General features: G+C 43.0%; 1 protein-coding gene across 1 annotated transcript in view; it reads left to right on the top strand.

Moving 5' to 3' along the window:
- Nucleotides 1-22,701, top strand: part of LOC141107400 (xaa-Pro aminopeptidase 2-like) — a gene marked incomplete in the record, with an annotated part of 211,680 nt that overhangs the window by 66,582 nt on the left and 122,397 nt on the right. The window contains 1 exon segment of the mRNA XM_073598107.1: nt 10,369-10,436. Within this exon segment, the coding sequence (XP_073454208.1) occupies nt 10,369-10,436 (68 nt within the window).

Raw genomic sequence — 22,701 nt, forward strand, 5'->3', positions numbered from 1 at the left:
CTATCTATCTATCTATCTATCTATCTATCTATCTATCTATCTATCTATCATCTATCTATCTATCTTATCTATCTTATCTATCTTTCTATCTATCTATCTTATCTATCTTATCTATCTTTCTATCTATCTATCTATCTATTTATTTATTATCTATCTATCTATCTATCTATCATCTATCTATCTATCTATCTATCTATCTATCTATCTATCTATCTATCTATCTATCTATCTATCTATCTATCTATCTATCTATTAATCTATCTATCTATCTATCTATCTATCTATCTATCTATCTATCTATCTATCTATCTATCTATCTATCTATCTATCTTTCTATCTATCTATCTTATCTATCTTATCTATCTTTCTATCTATCTATTTATTTATTATCTATCTATCTATCTATCTATCTATCTATCTATCTATCTATCTATCTATCTATCTATCTATCTATCATCTATCTATCTATCTATCTATCTATCTATCTATCTATCTATCTATCTATCTATCTATCTATCTTATCTATCTTATCTATCTATTTATTTATTATCTATTAATCTATCTATCTATCTATCTATCTATCTATCTATCTATCTATCTATCTATCTATCTATCTATCTATCTATCTATCTATCATCTATCTATCTATCTATCTTTCTATCTATCTATCTTATCTATCTTTCTATCTATCTATCTATCTATCTATCTATTTATTTATTATCTATCTATCTATCTATCTATCTATCTATCTATCTATCTATCTATCATCTATCTATCTATCTATCTATCTATCTATCTATCTATCTATCTATCTATCTATCTATCTATCTATCTATCTTATCTATCTTATCTATCTATTTATTTATTATCTATTAATCTATCTATCTATCTATCTATCTATCTATCTATCTATCTATCTATCTATCTATCTATCTATCTATCTATCTTTCTATCTATCTATCTTATCTATCTTATCTATCTTTCTATCTATCTATTTATTTATTATCTATCTATCTATCTATCTATCTATCTATCTATCTATCTATCTATCTATCTATCTATCTATCTATCTATCTATCTATCTATCTATCTATCTTATCTATCTATTTATTTATTATCTATCTATCTATCTATCTATCTATCTATCTATCTATCTATCTATCTATCTATCTATCTATCGGCTCTTCTGTGTTTATTGCAGGGAGAGTTTCCTCCTTCTTATCTCTCAGTATACAATACGAGGATTCAGCAAAAGTTAAAGTCTGACCACTGAAATAGAAACGATCCCAGAACTGACGGTTGTATTTTATGGTCAGAGTGCAGTTCCAGGCTCCATCTGTAGGGTGACTCTGGATCTACATACGTGTGTCCTGGAAACCAGAGCACTGCTTCATGTGAAGGAACACTTTGGGGAGTATTTCCCAAAAAAAAAAAAATGTTTAGAGCTATTCCTCCTGTGAAACTGCATGTACATTTATTTATTGTGAACGAGGGCAAAATCAAATGTTATTGGGCTGTTTGCCTTCCAGGTCAAATGCTATTCATTCATTCAGAATACAGTGAATCAGGAAAATACCATAATAGGGCCATTAGATGGAGCTGATGATCATAGTGAAAATACTTATTTGCTATGATGGTCAGCTCCATCTAGTGGCCATAATGTAGTATTTTCCTGATTCATCATATACTTTATATATTATTATTATTATTATTTAAGGTACTTATATATATGAATAACATTCCATCTGGTGAGAAAATAGCCTGATAATATTTGATTTTGCCCCCATTCACACAAAACAAATGTACACACCGTTTCACAGGAGGGAAAGCTCCGCAAATCTTTGGACCAGTGCACAAAGCAAGGTCCATAAAGACATGGAGGAGCGAGTTTGGGGTGGAGGAACTTGACTGGTCTGCACAGAGTCCTGACCTCAACCCGATAGAACACCTTTGGGATGAATTAGAGCGGAGACTACGAGCCAGGCCTTCTCATCCAACATCAGTGCCTGACCTCACAAATGCTCTTCTGGAAGAATGGTCAAACATTCCCATAGACACCCTCCTAAACCTTGTGGACGGCCTTCCCAGAAGAGTTGAAGCTGTTATAGCTGCGAAGGGCGGAGCCAACTCCATATTGAACCCTACAGACTTAAGCTGGCCATACACCATACAATTTTCCCTTTTCAATTTTCTTTAGATTTACCTTTAACCACTTGAGCCCCGGACCATTATGCTGCCTAAGGACCAGAGGTCTTTTTCCAATTTGGCACTGCGTCGCTTTAACTGCTAATTGCGCGGTCATGCAATGCTGTACCCAAACGAAATTTGCGTCCTTTTCTTCCCACAAATAGAGCTTTCTTTTGATGGTATTTGATCACCTCTGCGGTTTTTATTTTTTGCGCTATAAACGGAAAAAGACCGAAAATTTTGAAAAAAAATGATATTTTCTACTTTTTGTTATAAAAAAAATCCAATAAACTCAATTTTAGTCATACATTTAGGCCAAAATGTATTCGGCCACATGTCTTTGGTAAAAAAAAATGTCAATAAGCGTATATATTTATTGGTTTACGCAAAAGTTATAGCGTCTACAAACTAGGGTACATTTTCTGGAATTTACACAGCTTTTAGTTTATGACTGCCTATGTCATTTCTTGAGGTGCTAAAATGGCAGGGCAGTACAACCCCCCCAAATGACCCCATTTTGGAAAGTAGACACCCCAAGGAAATTGCTGAGAGGCATGTTGAGCCCATTGAATATTTATTTTTTTTGTCCCAAGTGATTGAAAAATGACAAAAAAAAAAAATATTTACAAAAAGTTGTCACTAAATGATATATTGCTCAAACATGCCATGGGAATATGTAAAATTACACCCCAAAATACATTCAGCTGCTTCTCCTGAGTACGGGGATACCACATGTGTGGGACTTTTTGGGAGCCTAGCCGCGTACGGGGCCCCGAAAACCAATCACCGCCTTCAGGCTTTCTAAGGGTGTAAATTTTTGATTTTACTCCTCACTACCTATCACAGTTTCGGAGGCCATGGAATGCCCAGGTGGCACAAAACCCCCCAAAATGACCCCATTTTGGAAAGTAGACACCCCAAGCTATTTGCTGAGAGGCATATTGAGTCCATGGAATATTTTATATTTTGACACAAGTTGTGGGAAAGTGACACTTTTTTTTTTTTTTTTTTTTTTTTTTGCATAAAGTTGTCACTAAATGATATATTGCTCACACAGGCCATGGGCATATGTGGAATTGCACCCCAAAATACATTTAGCTGCTTCTCCTGAGTACGGGGATACCACATGTGTGGGACTTTTTGGGAGCCTAGCCGCGTACGGGACCCCGAAAACCAATCACCGCCTTCAGGATTTCTAAGGGTGTACATTTTTGATTTCACTCTTCACTGCCTATCACAGTTTCGGAGGCCATGGAATGCCCAGGTGGCACAAACCCCCCCCAAATGACCCCATTTTGGAAAGTAGACACCCCAAGCTATTTGCTGAGAGGCATGGTGAGTATTTTGCAGCTCTCATTTGTTTTTGAAAATGAAGAAAGACAAGAAAAAACATTTTTTTTTTTCTTTTTTCAATTTTCAAAACTTTGTGACAAAAAGTGAGGTCTGCAAAATACTCACTATACCTCTCATCAAATAGCTTGGGGTGTCTACTTTTCAAAATGGGGTCATTTGGGGGGGTTTTGTGCCACCTGGGCATTCCATGGCCTCCGAAACTGTGATAGGCAGTGAAGAGTGAAATCAAAAATTCACGCCCTTAGAAAGCCTGAAGGCGGTGCTTGGTTTTCGGGGTCCCATACGCGGCTAGGCTCCCAAAAAGTCTCACACATGTGGTATCCCCATACCCAGGAGAAGCAGCAGAATGTATTTTGGGGTGTAATTTCACATATTCCCATGGCATGTTTGAGCAATATAACATTTAGTGACAACTTTGTGCAAAAAAAAAAAAAAAATGTGTCTCTTTCCCGCAACTTGTGTCACAATATAAAATATTCCATGGACTCGACATGCCTCTCAGCAAATAGCTTGGGGTGTCTACTTTCCAAAATGGGGTCATTTGGGGGGGGTTTTGAACTTTCCTGGCATTTTATGCACAACATTTAGAAGCTTATGTCACACAACACCCACTCTTCTAACCACTTGAAGACAAAGCCCTTTCTGACACTTATTGTTTACATGAAAAAGTTATTTTTTTTTTTGCAAAAAAATTACTTTGAAACCCCAAACATTATATATTTTTTTAAAGCAAATGCCCTACAGATTAAAATGGTGGGTGTTTCATTTTTTTTTTTCACACAGTATTTGCGCAGCGATTTTTCAAACGCATTTTTTGGGGAAAAAACACATTTTTTAAATTTTAATGCACTAAAACACACTATATTGCCCAAATGTTTGATGAAATAAAAAAGATGATCTTAGGCCGAGTACATGGATACCAAACATGACATGCTTTAAAATTGCGCACAAACGTGCAGTGGCAACAAAATAAATACATTTTTAAAAGCCTTTAAAAGCCTTTACAGGTTACCACTTTAGATCTACAGAGGAGGTCTACTGCAAAAATTACTGCCCTCGATCTGACCTTCGCGGTGATACCTCACATGCATGGTGCAATTGCTGTTTACGTTTGACGACAGACCGCCGATTGCGTTCGCCTTAGCGCGAGAGCAGGGGGCGACAGGGGTGCTTTTTTTTTTTTTTTTTTTTTTCTTTATTATTTTTCTGCTTTTTTTATCTTATTTTTAAACTGTTCCTTTCATATTTTTTTTTTTTAATCATTTTTATTGTTATCTCGGGGAATGTAAATATCCCCTATGATAGCAATAGGTAGTGACAGGTACTCTTTTTTGAAAAAATTGGGGTCTATTAGACCCTAGATCTCTCCTCTGCCCTCAAAGCATCTGACCACACCAAGATCGGTATGATAAAATGCTTCCCCAATTTCCCAATGGCGCTGTTTACATCCAGCGAAATCTAAGTCATAAAATGCTCGTAGCTTCCGGTTTCTTAGGCCATAGAGATGTTTGGAGCCACTCTGGTCTCTGATCAGCTCTATGGTCAGCTGGCTGAATCACCGGCTGCATTCTCAGGTTCCCTGTTGAGACAGGAGAGCCAGAGAAAAACACGGAAGACGGTGGGGGGGGGGGGGGGCATTCCCTCCCACGGCTTGTAAAAGCAGTCTAGAGGCTAATTAGCCGCTAGGATTGCTTTTACATGAAAGCCGACCGCTGGCTGAAAAGAATGACACCAAGATGATACCTAAACCTGCAGGCATCATTCTGGTATAACCACTCAAAGTCGTGAATGGCGTACCTGAAGACAAAAAAATGGTTAACAATAAAGCACAGTAAACGGTAAAGTATAAAAAATTGCATATCTGAAAAAGCAAACATGATAAAACATAATAACAATAAAACATTGCAGAATAGAATACAGTAAAAAAGAGCAGAACAATAGAGAGAGAATAGAGAGAGAGAGAACAATAAAACGACAACTATTTTTTTTTATTTTATATATTTTTTTTTTTTTACACTTTTTTTGTAACTAACTTTTATAACTGTAACCGGTTCCAGGTTCGGGTCTCTCAAAATGCGATGGCATCTTGGGAGACCCTGTGAAAGTGTGCCTAGTCTGTGCAATGCTGTACCCTACGCTAATACTCAACTAGTGAATGGTAGCGTTTAAAACATTCACCAATGCAAAGACCAGGATTGTCAGGACAGGAGGGACAATAATAGCGGGTGTCACGCCTATATCCGCGCTTGCTGCAGACACAACATCTTTTTGGGGGGGTTCGTTGGGTAGGGGTACTCGGGAGGACATAAAGAAAATACCTCTCATGCAGCCGACTGCATTTGGTTGGGGATGTGAATGGGGGAAGTACGGGCGCTGCAGAAGTGGTGGGTTCCCAATTAGGATTGGCGAATGCAGTAGGAAGGGCATTATGGGCACGACGGGCCTGTGTTTGTCTTTTTGGTGGCAGCGGGACACTACTTGTGCTTGCCACCTCACCAGCTTGAACTGCACTTATGGGACTCGCCACGTCACCAAGTGTTACTGCAGTGCTGGTTTGACTACGACCGGGGTGTACTAGGCCGCTGGTGCTTGCCAGTTCACCAAAACGCTACCAAAAAAACTGTTAGCGATCGCAGGGATCAGGCCTGACTCTGCGAACGCTGCAGTTATGCGTTTAGTGTTTTGTAAGGGACAGTGATCGATCGATACTGCACTTGGGTGGGCCGGGCCGGGCGGAGGGGCAAAACGCAGGTGCTAGCGGGTATCTGGGCTGATCCCGCTAACACTGCGTTTTTGGGAACCCTAAACTGCTGGGGACGCTAGTATAGATCTGATCGGATCAGATATTGATCTGTACAGATACTATACCACTAAGGGAGGCGTATGCTGCGTGCGTGGGTGTTAGCGGTACTGGCGCTAATCTGACGCTGCCTGGGGCGACGCATATCACCGCCGCGCGATCAGGGGCTAAACCTTTATTCGGTAATAAACGGCGGGTGCCCTGACACTATAAAAAATAAACAAACTAACCAGCGTCACCCGTAACAGTTATACGGTGATCAGTGGTGAAAGGGTTAACTAGGGGGCAATCAAGGGGTTAAAACATTTATTAGATAGTATATGGGGTCCCTGACGCTATAAAACGCTGACGGCGAACCTAAATATTTACGTCCCTAACTAGCGTCACCAGCGACACTAATACAGCGATCAGAAAAATGATCACTGAGCAACACTGGTGACAGGGGGTGATCAAGGGGTTAAAACTTTATTAGGGGGGGTTAGGGGGGTATCCTAGACCTAAAGGGGGGTAATACTAACTGTCCCAACACTGTAACTGTCACAAACTGACACCATACAGTAATCAGAAAAAAAAAAAAAAACCTGCTGGTGTCAGTTTGTGACAGGGGGGGGGTGATTGAGGGGGGGATCGGGGGGCGATCGGGGGGGGGATCGGGGTGTTTTGTATGCCTGGCATGTTCTACTGTGTGTGTAGTGTGTTGTGCACTTACATCGATGTCTTCTCCCCTCGGCGCTGGAACGGAATACCGAGCTGAGGGGAGATGACATCACTTCCTTTGCTGCTGTTTAGCATACAGCAGCAAAGGAATGTTCCCATTGGCCGGCGGCGATCGCGAGGGGGGGGCCACGAACGGATGGCCTCCCCCTCATCTCGGATCGCCGGGGAACAGAACGGGACCGCCTCGGGCGGCGGGGGGGGGGGTCCGATCGGACCCCCCACCCGCGGAAGGCAAATCACGTACATGTACGTGATTTTGCCTGCCCGTGCCGCTTTGCCGACGTAAATCGGCGTTAGGCGGTCCTTAAGTGGTTAACTATGTAGTATAAGGGCCTGTCTGATTGCATACCAATTGAAAGTGTTTAGGTTTGACCTCATATTATATGGTTTTGGTAAATCTAAACGAAGGTTGTACAAGAAAATTGTATAATGTATGGCCAGCCTAAGACTGGGATGTCATTAAAGTTCATGTGTGTGCAAAGGCAGGTGTCACAATACTTTTGACAATATAGTGTACAGTATCTGCTTCCAACTAAGCTGCTAATTATATGGCGTAAAAAGATTATTTTAATGTGCACTGCCAAAAAAAATCGTTAGTTTTCATTTCATTCATTTTTTTTTTTTTTTTTTTTTTACGTTTTTAGAGTCATTCGTTATGATCGCAACTCGATAATTCGTAAATTCGAAAATTTGTAACTTTGTAAATTTCAAAGTTCGAAAATCCAAAAATAAGAAAGTCTGAAAATTCGAAAGAGTAACTAACTAATAATAACAAACTATTACATTATAAGTATTGGAATTTCCATTCAGACTTGGCTGTTAGTGGACATCTAAACAAATGGAATGGAACTAATTAATAATAAATAATAACCATAAAACATTTTTATTATCATTATTGCTACTTATTATTATTCATTCGTTAAGTTCCATTCGTTTGGATGCGGCATTCGTTATTTCGGATAATTCGTAACTTTGGATAAATTCGTATTCATCACGTTCACTAACAGCCAAATTTGAAAGGAAATTCTAATACCTATAATTTAATAGTTAGTAATAGATAAAGTGATTGTAAAGGATCATTTATTTTTCTTTTTTTTAAATAACAAACATGTCATACTTACCTCCACTGTGCAGTTCATTTTGCACAGAATGGCCCCGATCCTCCTGTTCTGGGGTCCCCCCCCCCCCCCCCCCGGGGCTCTCATGGCTCCTCCTCTCATCAGATAACCCCCTAGGAGAAGCGCTTTCCCTGAGGGGGTTACCTTGCGGGTGTGTTACCGAGTCCAGCATTAGCGTCCACAGACACGAGGGGATGATAAGGGACTATATACAAGATTTTAGTAATAAGAACGATATCATTAGTAGTAATCAGCATGGATTCATGAAGAATCGTTCTTGCCAAACCAATCTATTAACCTTCTATGAGGAGGTGAGTTGCCATCTAGATAAAGGAAGGCCTGTAGACGTGGTGTATCTGGATTTTGCAAAAGCATTTGACACAGTTCCCCATAAACGTTTACTGTACAAAATAAGGTGCGTTGGCATGGACCATAGGGTGAGTACATGGATTGAAAACTGGCTACAAGGGCGAGTTCAGAGGGTGGTGATAAATGGGGAGTACTCGGAATGGTCAGGGGTGGGTAGTGGGGTCCCCCAGGGTTCTGTGCTGGGACCAATCCTATTTAATTTGTTTATAAACGATCTGGAGGATGGGATAAACAGTTCAATCTCTGGATTTGCAGACGATACTAAGCTAAGCAGGGCAATAACTTCTCAGCAGGATGTGGAAACCTTACAAGAAGATCTGAACAAATTAATGGGGGAGGGGCGACTACATGGCAAATGAGGTTCAATGTAGAAAAATGTAAAATAATGCATTTGGGTGGCAAAAATCTGAATGCAATCTATACACTGGGGGGAGAACCTCTGGGGGAATCTAGGATGGAAAAGGACCTGGGGGTCCTAGTAGATGATCGGCTCAGCAATGCCAAGCTGCTGCTAATAAAGCAAACAGAATATTGGCATTAAAAGGGGATCAACTGCAGAGATAAAACGATAATTCTCCCGCTCTACAAGACTCTGGTCCGGCCGCACCTGGAGTATGCTGTCCAGTTCTGGGCACCAGTCCTCAGGAAGGATGTACAGGGGGTCCCCTACTTACAAACACCCGACTTACAAACGACTCCTACTTACAAACGGAGGGAGACAACAGGAAGTGAGAGGAAATCTACCCCTAGGGAGGGAAATTCACTCCTGTAAGAGTTAATATGGGAAAAAGGTGTCTCCACTGATGCTTTATCACCTATCCTTACTTCCCTAATAACCCCAAATTTTCAAAATCCAATTGTCATTGGGACAGAAAGTGAGGTGAAATCTTATGAACTTGGGCACAGACAGCAAAACAAATGTTACAGGGGTGATAACCCTTCCCTATGCTATCTACAAAACTTAAAAATAGATTTTTTGGCTGGAGCTACACTTAAAAAATTTACCTGTTCCGACTTACAAACAGATTCAACTTAAGAACAAACCTAAAGTCCCTATCTTGTTTGTAACCCGGGGACCCCCTGTACTGGAAATGGAGCGACTACAAAGAAGGGCAACAAAGCTAATAAAGGGTCTGGAGGATCTTAGTTATGAGGAAAGGTTGTGAGCTCTGAACTTATTCTCTCTGGAGAAGAGACGCTTGAGAGGGGATATGATTTCAATTTACAAATACTGGACTGGTGACCCCACAATAGGGATAAAACTTTTTCGCAGAAGAGAGTTTAATAAGACTTGTGTCCACTCATTAAAATTAGAATAAAAAGAGGTTTAACCTTAAACTACGTAGAGGGTTCTTTACTGTAAGAGCGGCAAGGATGTGGAATTCCCTTCCACAGGCGGTGGTCTCAGCGGGGAGCATTGATAGCTTCAAGAAACTATTAGATAATCACCTTAATGACCACAATATACAGGGATATGTAATGTAATACTGACACATAATCACACACATAGGTTGGACTTGATGGACTTGTGTCTTTTTTCACCCTCACCTACTATGTAACTATGTAACTATGTAAATTCGGATTCCTAACACTCAGGTTCTGACACCCCATGCTCTGTTTGGGGGTCCCCTGTCCATGATTTGTCTGCAAGCGGATGGGTTACCTGAGAATTCATCTTCCTGGATCTCCTTTGTCCTTTAAGACAACAAGCATTGTATTTCCACAAAGTATCATTTATCTGCCAAACAAAGTAACAATTTTGGTAATCGTTATTCTTAATGTTTTTTTTTATCATCTTGGTAAATACCTATTTGCACTTTTTAGGTTACACAGCAGCTATTCCCAAGGGGCCCCGAGACTCCACCATGAGAGACTGCTCTGCCAATCCTCCGGTAAGATATTGGGAAAGGAAATGGATGGTTTGCATGAGAGAGCATTCTCCACTGCTGCACCCTAAAAACATCGAACGTAACCCGTAATCAATACCCCAATCGTGTCATTGATAACGTTTATAGTAATTAAGGTGTATCTAAACCCCAAAACAAAAAAAATGCAACATATTGCAGTCCAGTCCTTTGATTTGGTGGTTGCATTAGTTTTCACTTTTTGCACTTTTTTTTAATTGATTTCACCTGGGGGGGGTCCTGCCATTAAACATTTCCTGCCCTAGGGGGGACAGCCATAGGCATGCACAGCAAGGGGATGTGCTGGGTGTGCCTGGGCACACTCTAATCACCCCCCTATGGTGCAGATTCCCCCTCCTGCCTACCTGTGTTTACTGTACTTCAGTTTATGAATGACCAGGAAGCCTCTCAGCACAGACACTTCCCATTCACTCACTGAAAGGGACTGGGGAATCTCTGTCCTCAGACACTTGAATCTGTTTTAAAAGTGAGACATCGGGGGTCTGTTTAGACCAAAGCCCCCCAACTGCGCTCCTAGATAAAAAGTATAAAAAAAATTGAAAAACATAAAATAAAAAATGAAGTAAAAACTATTGCCACCATCAGTTGCCCTACTGACCCCAATCTCTGCTCTACTGACACCGTCCTCTGCTCTACTGACACCATCCACTGCTCTACTGACACCGTCCACTGCTCTACTGACACCGTCCACTTCTCTACTGACACCATCCACTGCTCTACTGGCACCATCCACTGCTCTACTGACACCGTCCACTGCTCTACTGACACCGTCCTCTGCTCTACTGACACCGTCCACTGCTCTACTGACACCGTCCACTGCCCTACTGACACCGTCCTCTGCTCTACTGACACCGTCCTCTGCTCTACTGACACCGTCCACTGCGCTACTGACACCGTCCACTGCCCTACTGACACCGTCCACTGCTCTACTGACACCGTCCACTGCTCTACTGACACCATCCACTGCTCTACTGACACCGTCCACTGCTCTATTGACACCGTCCTCTGCTCTACTGACACCGTCCTCTGCTCTACTGACACCATCCACTGCCCTACTGACACCGTCCACTGCCCTACTGACACCGTCCACTGCTCTACTGACACCGTCCACTGCTCTACTGACACCGTCCACTGCTCTACTGACACCGTCCTCTGCTCTACTGACACCGTCCACTGCTTTACTGACACCGTCCACTGCCCTACTGACACCGTCCACTGCTCTACTGACACCGTCCACTGCTCTACTGACACCGTCCACTGCTCTACTGACACCGTCCACTGCTCTACTGACACCGTCCTCTGCTCTACTGACACCATCCACTGCTCTACTGACACCATCCACTGCTCTACTGACACCGTCCACTGCCCTACTGACACCATCCACTGCTCTACTGACACCATCCACTGCTCTACTGACACCGTCCTCTGCTCTACTGACACCGTCCACTGCTCTACTGACACCGTCCTCTGCTCTACTGACACCATCCACTGCTCTACTGACACCGTCCACTGCTCTACTGACACCGTCCACTGCCCTACTGACACCGTCCACTGCTCTACTGACATCATCCACTGCCCTACTGACACCATCCACTGCTCTACTGACACCGTCCACTGCTCTACTGACATCATCCACTGCTCTACTGACACCATCCACTGCTCTACTGACACCGTCCTCTGCTCTACTGACACCGTCCACTGCTCTACTGACACCGTCCTCTGCTCTACTGACACCATCCACTGCTCTACTGACACCGTCCACTGCCCTACTGACACCGTCCACTGCTCTACTGACATCATCCACTGCCCTACTGACACCATCCACTGCTCTACTGACACCGTCCACTGCTCTACTGACATCATCCACTGCCCTACTGACACTGTCCTCTGCTCTACTGACACTGTCCACTGCCCTACTGACACCGTCCACTGCCCTACTGACACCGTCCACTGCTCTACTGACACCGTCCACTGCCCTACTGACACCGTCCTCTGCCCTACTGACACCGTCCATTGCTCTACTGACACTGTCCTCTGCCCTACTGACACCGTCCACTGCTCTACTGACACCATCCACTGCTCTACTGACACCGTCCACTGCTCTACTGACACCGTCCACTGCTCTACTGACACCATCCACTGCCCTACTGACACCTTCCACTGCTCTACTGACACCGTCCACTGCTCTACTGACACCGTCCACTGCTCTACTGACACCATCCACTGCCCTACTGACACCTTCCACTGCTCTACTGACACCAACCACTGCTCTACTGACACCGTCTTCTGCTCTACTGACACCGTCCACTGCCCTACTGACACCGTCCACTGCCCTACTGACACCGTCCACTGCCCTACTATCACCGTCCACTGTGCACACCTATGGTGGCAGCACTCACTTACTGTACTCCTAATATGGAGGAACAGCATTGTCACCTTACAACAGAACTACAGAATATAATCATTCCGCTCTCTCCTAATCCCCGTTACATAAGGGGATTTGTAATGGGCAAATCAGCCGTGGTTCGTTTCGTCAAGGGTATGATGAACCTTATTCGTAGTTCAGTGAACCAGAACCTAGGGGTGAGTCTCACCAAAATCTATAGGGAGTGAATCTTGTTGGTAAATTCTGGCTAACCTGCAAATTGCTGTCAAAAAAGGCAAGGCATCCTGGGCACTGCCATGGGGACACGTACCAAGGCATAACAGAGAGAGGGTCATTTTATGTTGCTTTGAAGGCAACATTGAAAATACACAAATCCTTTAAATATCATTTTTGGGGGAAGTCCTGCTGCTGTCCATGGTGCTACAGAACAGTGTGATTTTTAGACAGTCTCAGTGACAGCATATACTGGAGGCTCATACTGTATTTGGTGTAATTGATTTATTTTTTCTTTTACAATTATCTTGGCTTATATACAGCAGCATCACCCCAATCAAATTATTTATAGTCTGAAAAATGTCTTTTTTTCATGTAGTTTTAGCAGTGATACATGTGTGGCGCCCTCTAGGTAGTTGCTAGTGTTTATAGTTGTTAGAGTAGGAAAATTTAACCTCGCTGAGAGCCAGGCCAGGGCTGAATCTGGGTCAGGGATGAGTGACTCAAGGAGGTTGGATGACTCATCATGCAGCACCTCTGGTGACTCCCCATGCTTTCTGGAACATTGAAGAAGCTTACAGAAATAGAGGGTGGAGTCTAGGAGTATCTGTTGGAGTATTGATAAAGGCCCCAGCCAATCCCCAGCAAAGTGGACTGGTACCCCTTAAATACTCTTGGGTCATGCCAGCAGGGGCCGTTGGGTGGAAGATGGTGTAGAAGTGCTGAGGAGGCTGTCGGTGGCCCTTGATGGTGTCTCTAGTAAGGGGGGCAAGGGTGACCTTGAATGAATAAATGAATGATTTGTAAAGCGCTGCAAATGCGAACTGAATCGCCTCAAGGCGCTAGATCCGTTCTGTGCTGTTAGCTTCTTAGAAGAGGTAGGGCTTGAGTTTTTTCCTGAAGGCCTGATGGTTTTCTTCCATACGGATGTAAGTTGGAAGAGCGTTCCATAGCCGTGGTCCTTGGACTGCGAATATTCGTTCTCCCTTTGATTTTGTAGTGGTATTTGGGAATGAGGAGGAGGTTTTGGATAGATGATCGAAGACTGCGATTAGGTGTGTAGTGTTTTATTTTCTCTTGAAGGTATTGAGGAGCGTTTCCTTGTATGCATTTGTGGGTGAGGCAGAGGGTCTTGAATGTGATCTGATTCTTTACGGTTAGCCAATGTAGGCTCCTCAGGGATGGGGAGATGGATTCCCAGGGTTTTTTTCCTGTTAGTAGTCTTGCCGCCGTGTTTTGGATGAGTACCTTGGGCCTGGGTCTCGGGTGCTGGAGGGACCCAATACAACACACAGAGGAGATCCATCCTGAAGGCACGGGAGCAAGTGTGAGGACAGCAAGAGCAGGTCAGCACGTCCAGGAGTTCTCCAGAAGTCAGCTGGGTGGGCTGGTGAGTGTGCAGTCTAGAAGGACCGGGGGGGGGGTTAGCATACTGTTTGCCGCCCCCCCTCAAAAAAAAAAAAAATTCCACCGGCCACCACTGATCGGATTGGTTCTGGGCTTACGGATGGCTCCGGTCTCTCCCACCACCTATAAAAGTCATCCCATGATGAATCCACTGTCGGAACTACTTTTCTCTGAAAGCTGGCCGCCTAAGGGAAAAGACAACATCAAGGTTACCGCAGCTAGCTTCTGCCACAACACCGGTATTTACTGTCAAAATCATGATGTACATTACCAGTAAGGCAGTCAGCAAGTGGTTATGGGGACATGCCAGAGTTGTGTGTCCTATTCCTACGTACATAGGAGAAGTACCCAGGAGTGCTAGTGAAAAGGTCAGCTGCAGCCAGACGGACTGCCAGTGCCTGAAGAGGCGGTGCTGGGATCAGTAGCCACAGGAATGCAAGCTGGACACTGGACTTTCCTACACAACCAAAGAGGCACAGGGTCTCTGCCTGTAAAGGGCTCTTGCTTCGATCTGGCTGAGTGCTTTGCCAGATTTGCCAAAAGTGTCCTAGCTGAGTCTGTTTGTTTTTTTTTGTTTTGTTTGTTTTTTGCAAGCAAGTGAAGTGCTGGAGGAAGAGAAAGGACTGTATATAGCTGTATATAGGAAGAGTTGTCCATGAAGAATTTTCTGAAGTCAAGGGGGCATCCCATAATACCCCTACTCCCCATCCAAGTTTTATCCCCTCAATAAAAATACAAAAACAAGCACTAGACTGTTTCCTGACTCAAGTGTGCCCGAGGAAATTCAGTGTGCCTGGCTGCGCAGGGTGGGTTCACTTGCGGCTCCTACGTGGGGTGCGCCACACACGTATTTTCATCAAATGAATTGGAGAATGCAGCTGATACTGCAGTGCAAAACCGGCCAGCAGCAGGACTATTCTAAATGGCAAGGCTAGGCCTAAATTTCATAGAGACAAAGAGCACAGGCTGGGGCTTTACTATCAGAATTAAGATCCTGCAGAGGATACAGAAGTGTAAAATTGGCCAGTAGTTGGACAGTTTTTGTTTTCAAAAAGTTTTTTTTTATTTTGTTTTGAAGAATAACAGAGAAAGGGTTACAAATCCAAGACAATCAGTGGAATGAATACAAAGAGTGTAGGGATACAGATTATATAAAAAGACAAAGTACAAATATATACTGTTGAGTTATACACATCTGTTAGAGCTATCAACCTATTATGAAAGTCAGAGGTTTAGCTGAATAGATGAAACATATCTAGAGACCTAATCAAAGGGAAAGAAGAAAAAAAAAAAGCCCGAAGCGGGAAGATAAAACTAACAACAGCAAAATGAAAAGAAAAGAAAACCATAAATCTGTCAGGATTGGAGCCTAAATAAGAACCACGGGTTCCAGATGGCATCATGTTGAGGGATAGTGTCATGTAGGGTGTGGTAGATTTTATCCGCCAACATCATGTGGTCTATTCTTGCAATAACTTGAGAATATGGTACTGAGGCCGATTTCCAATGCAGAGCAACCACCCACTGAAAAGCTATACAGATAGAGTGGATCAGTTTAACCAAAGGTTTAGGGGTGTCTGAAGGGGATTGAAATAATAGGCAGTGTTGGTATGAGATATTAAGAGGTTTGCCCGCTAATTTGTCCATCACTTTCAGGATCTCATTCCAAGTTGGACGTAGTTTCTCGCAGTCCCAAAATATGTGGAGAAATGGGCCTTGTTGCATGCATCCCCTAAAACAGAGAGGGGATGATTGTGGGTAGATCTTGTGAATACGCATTGGGGTGTAGTACCAGCGTGTTATTAGCTTAATAGCAGTTTCACGAACCATGATGGATTTAGTGCATTTGCGTAAGTTCTGCCAGCCCTTCACCCAGTCAATGTCATCGACCTCAGAGTCTAATTCCGTTTCCCATTGGGATCTATATTTTAGGGTTGTGACCTCAGAGTTAGCTTCCAGATTGATATAGACTAGTGAAATCAGACCTTTTTGGCGGGGTGAGTCGTGGCATATGTCCTCATATAGAGTGGTGGAGGTCGCAGCAGGGCCAGTATAGTGCTTTTGGAAGAAGTGACGTATTTGTAAAAAGTGATAGAATTCAGTGTTTGGGATCTGGTATGTGGATTGCAACTGAGAAAAGGAGATAAATTTTGAGTTTATAAAAAATGTATCTAACGTGGTTAGTTTTAGGTCAATCCAGAGTTGAAAAGAGGAGGGTCTGTCAAAGGCTAATGGGAATCTAGAATCTCCTAGAAATGAGGTGCCCAGAGGAACAGCTGAAATGAGATTGTATGTTTTTTTATATGTGTCCCAAAGTTGAAGGCCAGCTTGCGTAATCAAATTTTTAGTGCCTACTTCTGATCTATTCTGATTGTTTGACCACATAAGGCCAGGGAGATATAGAGGGGCAATGGATTCGCTTTCAAACTGCACCCAAGGGACTCTGGAGTTATGAATATTCCATTGTGCTTGTTGGGTGTATCTACTGGCTAAGTAGTAAAGCCATATTTGAGGAACCCCTAGACCTCCCCTTTTGGAAGAACGGTACAGGACTTCTTTGGCAAAGCGTGGGGGTTTGTCCTTCCATATGAATCTATTAAGCAACACCTGAATAGTGTGGAGGTATGTTTTAGATATTTTAAGAGGCAGGGATCTAAAAAGGTAAAGAAGCTTAGGAAGAATAGTCATCTTGAGAGCAGCGATTCTGCCCAGGAATGAAATGTGGAGGTGTGACCATAGTTTGAGGATACCTTTTAATTTAGAAACCATAGGTGGGAAATTTACTTCAAAGAGTCTGCAGTAATCCTTAGTCAGGTTAATTCCCAAATATTGAAGGTGAGAATCTGCCCAAATAAAGGGATAGACTGACTGAAGATGATGCAGTTCTCCAGTAGAGTAGCCTATAGGGAGGGCGCTTGATTTAGCCATGTTAATAGATAGACCTGAGATCTCTGCAAACTTTGAAAGAGTCTGAAATAAGTTCGGCAGAGAGACCAGGTTGGTGGTGAGAAACATTAGAACGTCATCAGCATACATTCCAAATTTGTATGTCGAATGGCCCTTCACATAACCCGAAATATCAGGATCTTGGAGTATAGCTATGGCTAAAGGTTCGAGAGCTAAAGCAAAAATTAAAGGTGACAACGGGCACCCTTGTCTCGTCCCCTTGCCTAGGTCAAAAAACCTAGAGTTACAGCCAGGGAGCCTAATCCGGGTTTTCGGGTTACGATAAAGGGCCAAGAAAGCTTGTAGGAAAGCTCCCTGGAATCCCATCTTTTGTAAGAGTGTGGTGATGTATGTCCATGAGACGCTGTCGAATGCCTTCTGTATGTCCAGGCTAAGCATGAGGAGTTTACGTGAAAAAAGGTTGGCATCTTGTATTATGTTTGTCGCCAGACGAATATTATCGGTGATAAGTCTATGGGGTATAAATCCCGACTGAAAAAGGGGAAATCAAAGAGGGGATAACCCCCGCTAGTCTGTCTGCCATGATCCTGCTAAATATTTTTAAATCATTATTAATGACCGAGATAGGTCGGTAGTTTTGGGGTAGGGTGTGGTTTTTGTGAGGTTTCGGTATCAGGGACATATTGGCTAGTAACATCTCTTCAGGGAAACTACCCCCCTGTAGGACACAATTAAATAAATGAACCAACCTAGTGGTGAGGAGGGATGAGAATTTTTTATAGTATATAGAGGAAAATCCGTCGGGGCCTGGGGCTGAGCCTGATTTTAAGGATTTGATTACATTCAAAACCTCTGCTGATGTGATGGGGATGTTCAGTTTATCAAGTTGTGTAGGTGTAAGATGTGGTAGAGGAATGTTCTGAAACCAGGCCTCATCTGCTGGTGAGGGTTTTAATTGGGAAGGGGCCAGCAGAGAGGAGTAAAATTGTTCAAAGATATGAAGGACCTCTAGGGGATGGGAAGTAAGATGTCCTGAGGGCGTCATTAATCTATATATGTGGGGTGGGCGAGATGAGTGATTTAACTTTCTGGCGAAGAGGGTAGAGGCAGAGCTCTCATGAAGGAGAAATTCGGCTTTAGACCAACGCAGAGCTTTTTCCACCCTCTTCGACAAGATGCCATCCAACTCTAATCTCTTTTGATCAATCAGCTGTCTGGTGGAATCTAAGTGTAGGAGATTGGTATTTTTATAGAGATTATCTAGGTCTTTAGTAAGGGTTAAGATGTTTTGTTTGTCAATTTTGTTCTGGGCTGAGGCTAGACTAATTAATTTGCCCCTAAGGACTGCTTTATGCGCCGACCAAACCACGGCGGGGGGAGTTTCTGAGATGGCATTGAGATTAAAATATTCTTCAATGGCTTGTGCGACTTCTGCCTCCACCACTGCATCTGAGAGGAGGGCCTCATTTAGTCTCCAAGAGTAAGAGGTAGGTGCAAGCCTAATGTAAGTAGTGGTGAAGGCAGTGGCATGATGGTCAGACCAGGTGCAGGGGTGGATGCTAGCCTCTGTGGTGTTAGCAAGAATAATTGGGGTAGTGTATATATAATCCAATCTTGCATAACTTTTATGAGGATGGGAGTAGAATGTGTATTCTCTAGTACCAATATTGAGGGCTCTCCAGGAATCTACCAGCTGATGTTCCAGTAGACCACTGGAGAGAGAGCGGGGAAATGATTTGGCGGATGGGGACAACATGGATCTATCAAGGTTAGGGTTGGCAACCATATTGAAGTCCCCTCCAATAATCATGTGTGGTGAATGGAAATGAGAAAGGCGGTCAAAGAAGGAGTGAAAAAAAGAGGCAGGGGAGTCATTTGGAGCATAAATACTGGCAATAGTAAGTTCTCTGTTATGAATCTGGCCTTTGATTATTACATATCTACTGTCTTTGTCTTTAAATACCTGTTTGACTTCCATTGGGAAAGATCTGTGCAAGAGTATGGCGGCTCCCCTACTTTTGGTCTGGTGTAGAGAGCAAAAAATCTGAGGAAAGCTTCTGTGGAGGAATTTAGGGTGTGAGGAATGTGCAAAGTGTGTCTCCTGTAAAAGGAGAATTTGTGCTCCCAGCTGTTTATAAAAGGCAAAAGCTTTCTTCCTTTTAGGTGGGGAGTTAAATCCCTTAACATTGTGTGATACACATTTAATTACCATGATAAATGTTTTTATACACTATGGTCTGGGGATAAATAGGAGCCAAACGGGTTCTAAGACAGGAATCTATCGTTTCAGGGGTCAAGCAGAGGGCCGACATACTCGAGCACTGGAGGGTAGTAGAGTGTGACATACAAATATGTAAGCCATAAAGGCTTAATAAGGCATGTACCCTGCAAAATATTTCTGCAATAAAGAGTCGATGCAAACATAGACTACTGGTGGACCAAAACCTGTGGCTAAAAAAGAGAAACAAAAAAATAAAAGGAGCAAAAGATAAGGAAAAAAAACATAGGTCTGATAGTAACATAAATGTCTTCATAACTAGAAACCGGATCAGGTAATTGTAGTAAACCTGATAAGAAAAATACCAACTCCCGAGACTGCGAGGTCTCGAACCCAGCCTGGAAAATGTTCTGAACTTTGTAGGTCAAGTGGATATAAACCCAAAAAAATAAAGAAAAAATAAAAAGAGAACAGGCCTGCAGTAATGACTCAAACCAAAAATAAAAAAAAGGGTCAGAATCTGCAGGCTTCTGCTGGGTGGGGTGTGCATGTCGCAGCTCCAAGGGACCGACGTCCGGGTCATTGTAATCTGGTGCGGGGTGCAAGTTGCTGGGGTATCTTGTAGTTGTCGGCTACGCTGAGACGATCAAGGAAAGGGATCTTCCAATCTATCTCCGATGTCGTATCTGATCCTCCGTCTGTCTCTCCTGGTTGGGGGGGTCTGCCAGATGGGTGAAGGTCTAGGCGTAGAAGGGGGCCGGCGAATGACATCTAGGTCTAAAAGGCCCAATTTGACCAGAACCTCTTGGCCTTCCAGGAGTGAGGTGGCAGAGTAAGTGGTGCCATTGTGGGGGATTACAAGCTTGAAAGGGAAGCCCCACCTGTAGCGGATGAGTGCAGCTTGGAGGGCAGATGTAATCTCTTTCAGGCCACGTCTCCTGTCCAAGGTGGCGGGAGAAATATCGGGATATATTTGGATGGTACGATCGTCCAGAGTGATGCGTTGTTGATTGCGAGCAGCTCTGAGAATCTCCTCTTTAATTAAAAAGTCCTTCATGCAGAGAACAATATCTCTGGGGGGCTTGTCATCTGGAGGTTTGGGTCTGAGGGCTCTGTGAATACGATCACAGGTAAAAGCTCCGGCATCGGTGTCCGGGAGCAGAGATTTGAATAGGCGAATTATTGTGGGGATGAGATCCGTAACGGATTCCGGTATACCTCTTATGCGCAGATTGTTGCGTCTATTGCGGTTATCGAGGTCCTCGATCTGGGATTGCATTTGGGAAAAGGCCGTGGCTAGGGATTCGTGTTCTCTGGATAGGTCACTGTATGCAAGTGCCAGCTCGTCGTGCTTAGTTTCCAGTCTTTCTGTCCTGGAGCCTAAGGCTGCAATCTCCTGGGAGAGTGTGTGAGAAGTTTTGTGCAGCTCCGTCTGGAACTTTGTAGCTAGCCTTGCGTACATGGCCTCCAGGCTTCTTTCTAGATCTAACTTGGTAAGAGAGGCCGTGTACTCACGGCCAGGGTCCAGGGGAGGTGTCCGGTCTGTGGGATATCCTGGTGATGAGGCAGGAGACGGAGGTTTGCTTCTCCCCGCAGCGCCATTTTGAGACATGCCGCCAAGATCACGGGCGCGGAGGAGATAGTGGGTTAGGGTGTGCTGCGCCGATCCTCTGGGTTTTCTCCTTCTCCCAGGCATGCACCAAGTATAAGGGGCTCGAGGGGTGAATAGATCGCTGAGAATAAAGCTGATATTGGCCCTGCTATAGCCGTTATCTTCCCGGGCTGGACGGAGCTACAGTCTCAGACGTCCATCTCGCTCAGAGTCGCGCATGCGCCCCTAGTTGGACAGTTTTAACCACTTTAACCCGGAAGGTTCACTCCCCTTCCTTCCTTAATTTTTTTTTTTTTGCAATACAGCACTGCGTTATTTTAACTGAAAATTGCGCGGTCGTGCGACGCTGTACCCAAATAAAATTGATGACCTTTCTTTCTCACAAGTAGAGCTTTTTTTTTGGAGGTATTTGATCATCTCTGAGGTTTTTATTTTTTGCGCTACAAACAAAAAAAGAGCAACAGTTTTGAAAAAAAAAAACAATATTTTTTTAATTTTTGCTATAATAAATATCCCCCAAAAAATAAAAAAAACTCTTCCCCAGTTTAGGCCAATACATACATATTTTTGATAAAAAAAAAAAATCAAAAAAAAAAAATAGCAATAAGCGTATATTGATTGGTTTACACAAAAGTTATAGCGTCTACTAAATAGGGGATAGATTCATGTAATTTTTATTGTTAATTTATTTTTACTAGTAATGGCGTTGATCAGCGATTTTTAGCGGGACTGCGCCATTGCAGCAGACAGATCGGACACTTTTGACACTTTTTTCGTACCAATAAATAAGCGTATATTAATTGGTTTGCGCAAAAGTTATAGTGTTTACAAACTATGGGATATTTTTATTTAATTTTTATTTAATTTTTTTTTTTTTACTAGTAATGGCGATGATCAGCGACTTATAGACGGACTTTGATAGTGCGACGGACAAATCGGACACTAACTGACACTTTTGACGTTTATTTGAGGGACCAGTGACACTAATACAGTGACCAGTGCTAAAAAAAATGCGCTGTCACTGTACTAATGACAATGGCAGTGAAGGGGTTAACATCAGGGGGCGATCAAAGGGTTAAGTGTGTGCCTAGGGGGTGCTTTCTAACTGTGGGGGAGGTGCGTTGACTAGAGGAAAACAGAGATCCGTGTTTCTGCTCCATTTTCCCCTATCTGCCTTCTTTACATAGGAAGACCGCCATTCTGCCTCTCCTGAGCCACCTAGTGGCAGACTAGCTAGCTGCACCTGCCTACCAGCATGACTTTATAGGAAACAAAATAGAAAACAGCAAACATTTTCTATTCCTCCTAAAATATTTATTTTGCAATTTAACTGGTAATCTATTATCATTTTATTTATAGTATATTATTTAAATTAGCATTTAAAGCTGAACTTTAGGCAGATATAAAAGACATAAAGTAATGCAGTTCTGTATTCATTGATACATTTAATACATCCTTATTTTTATTTTTTTTAAAGCAAGCAGTGCAA

Source organism: Aquarana catesbeiana, linkage group LG09 (genome assembly GCF_042186555.1).
Source record: "Aquarana catesbeiana isolate 2022-GZ linkage group LG09, ASM4218655v1, whole genome shotgun sequence".
NCBI lineage: Eukaryota > Metazoa > Chordata > Amphibia > Anura > Ranidae > Aquarana > Aquarana catesbeiana.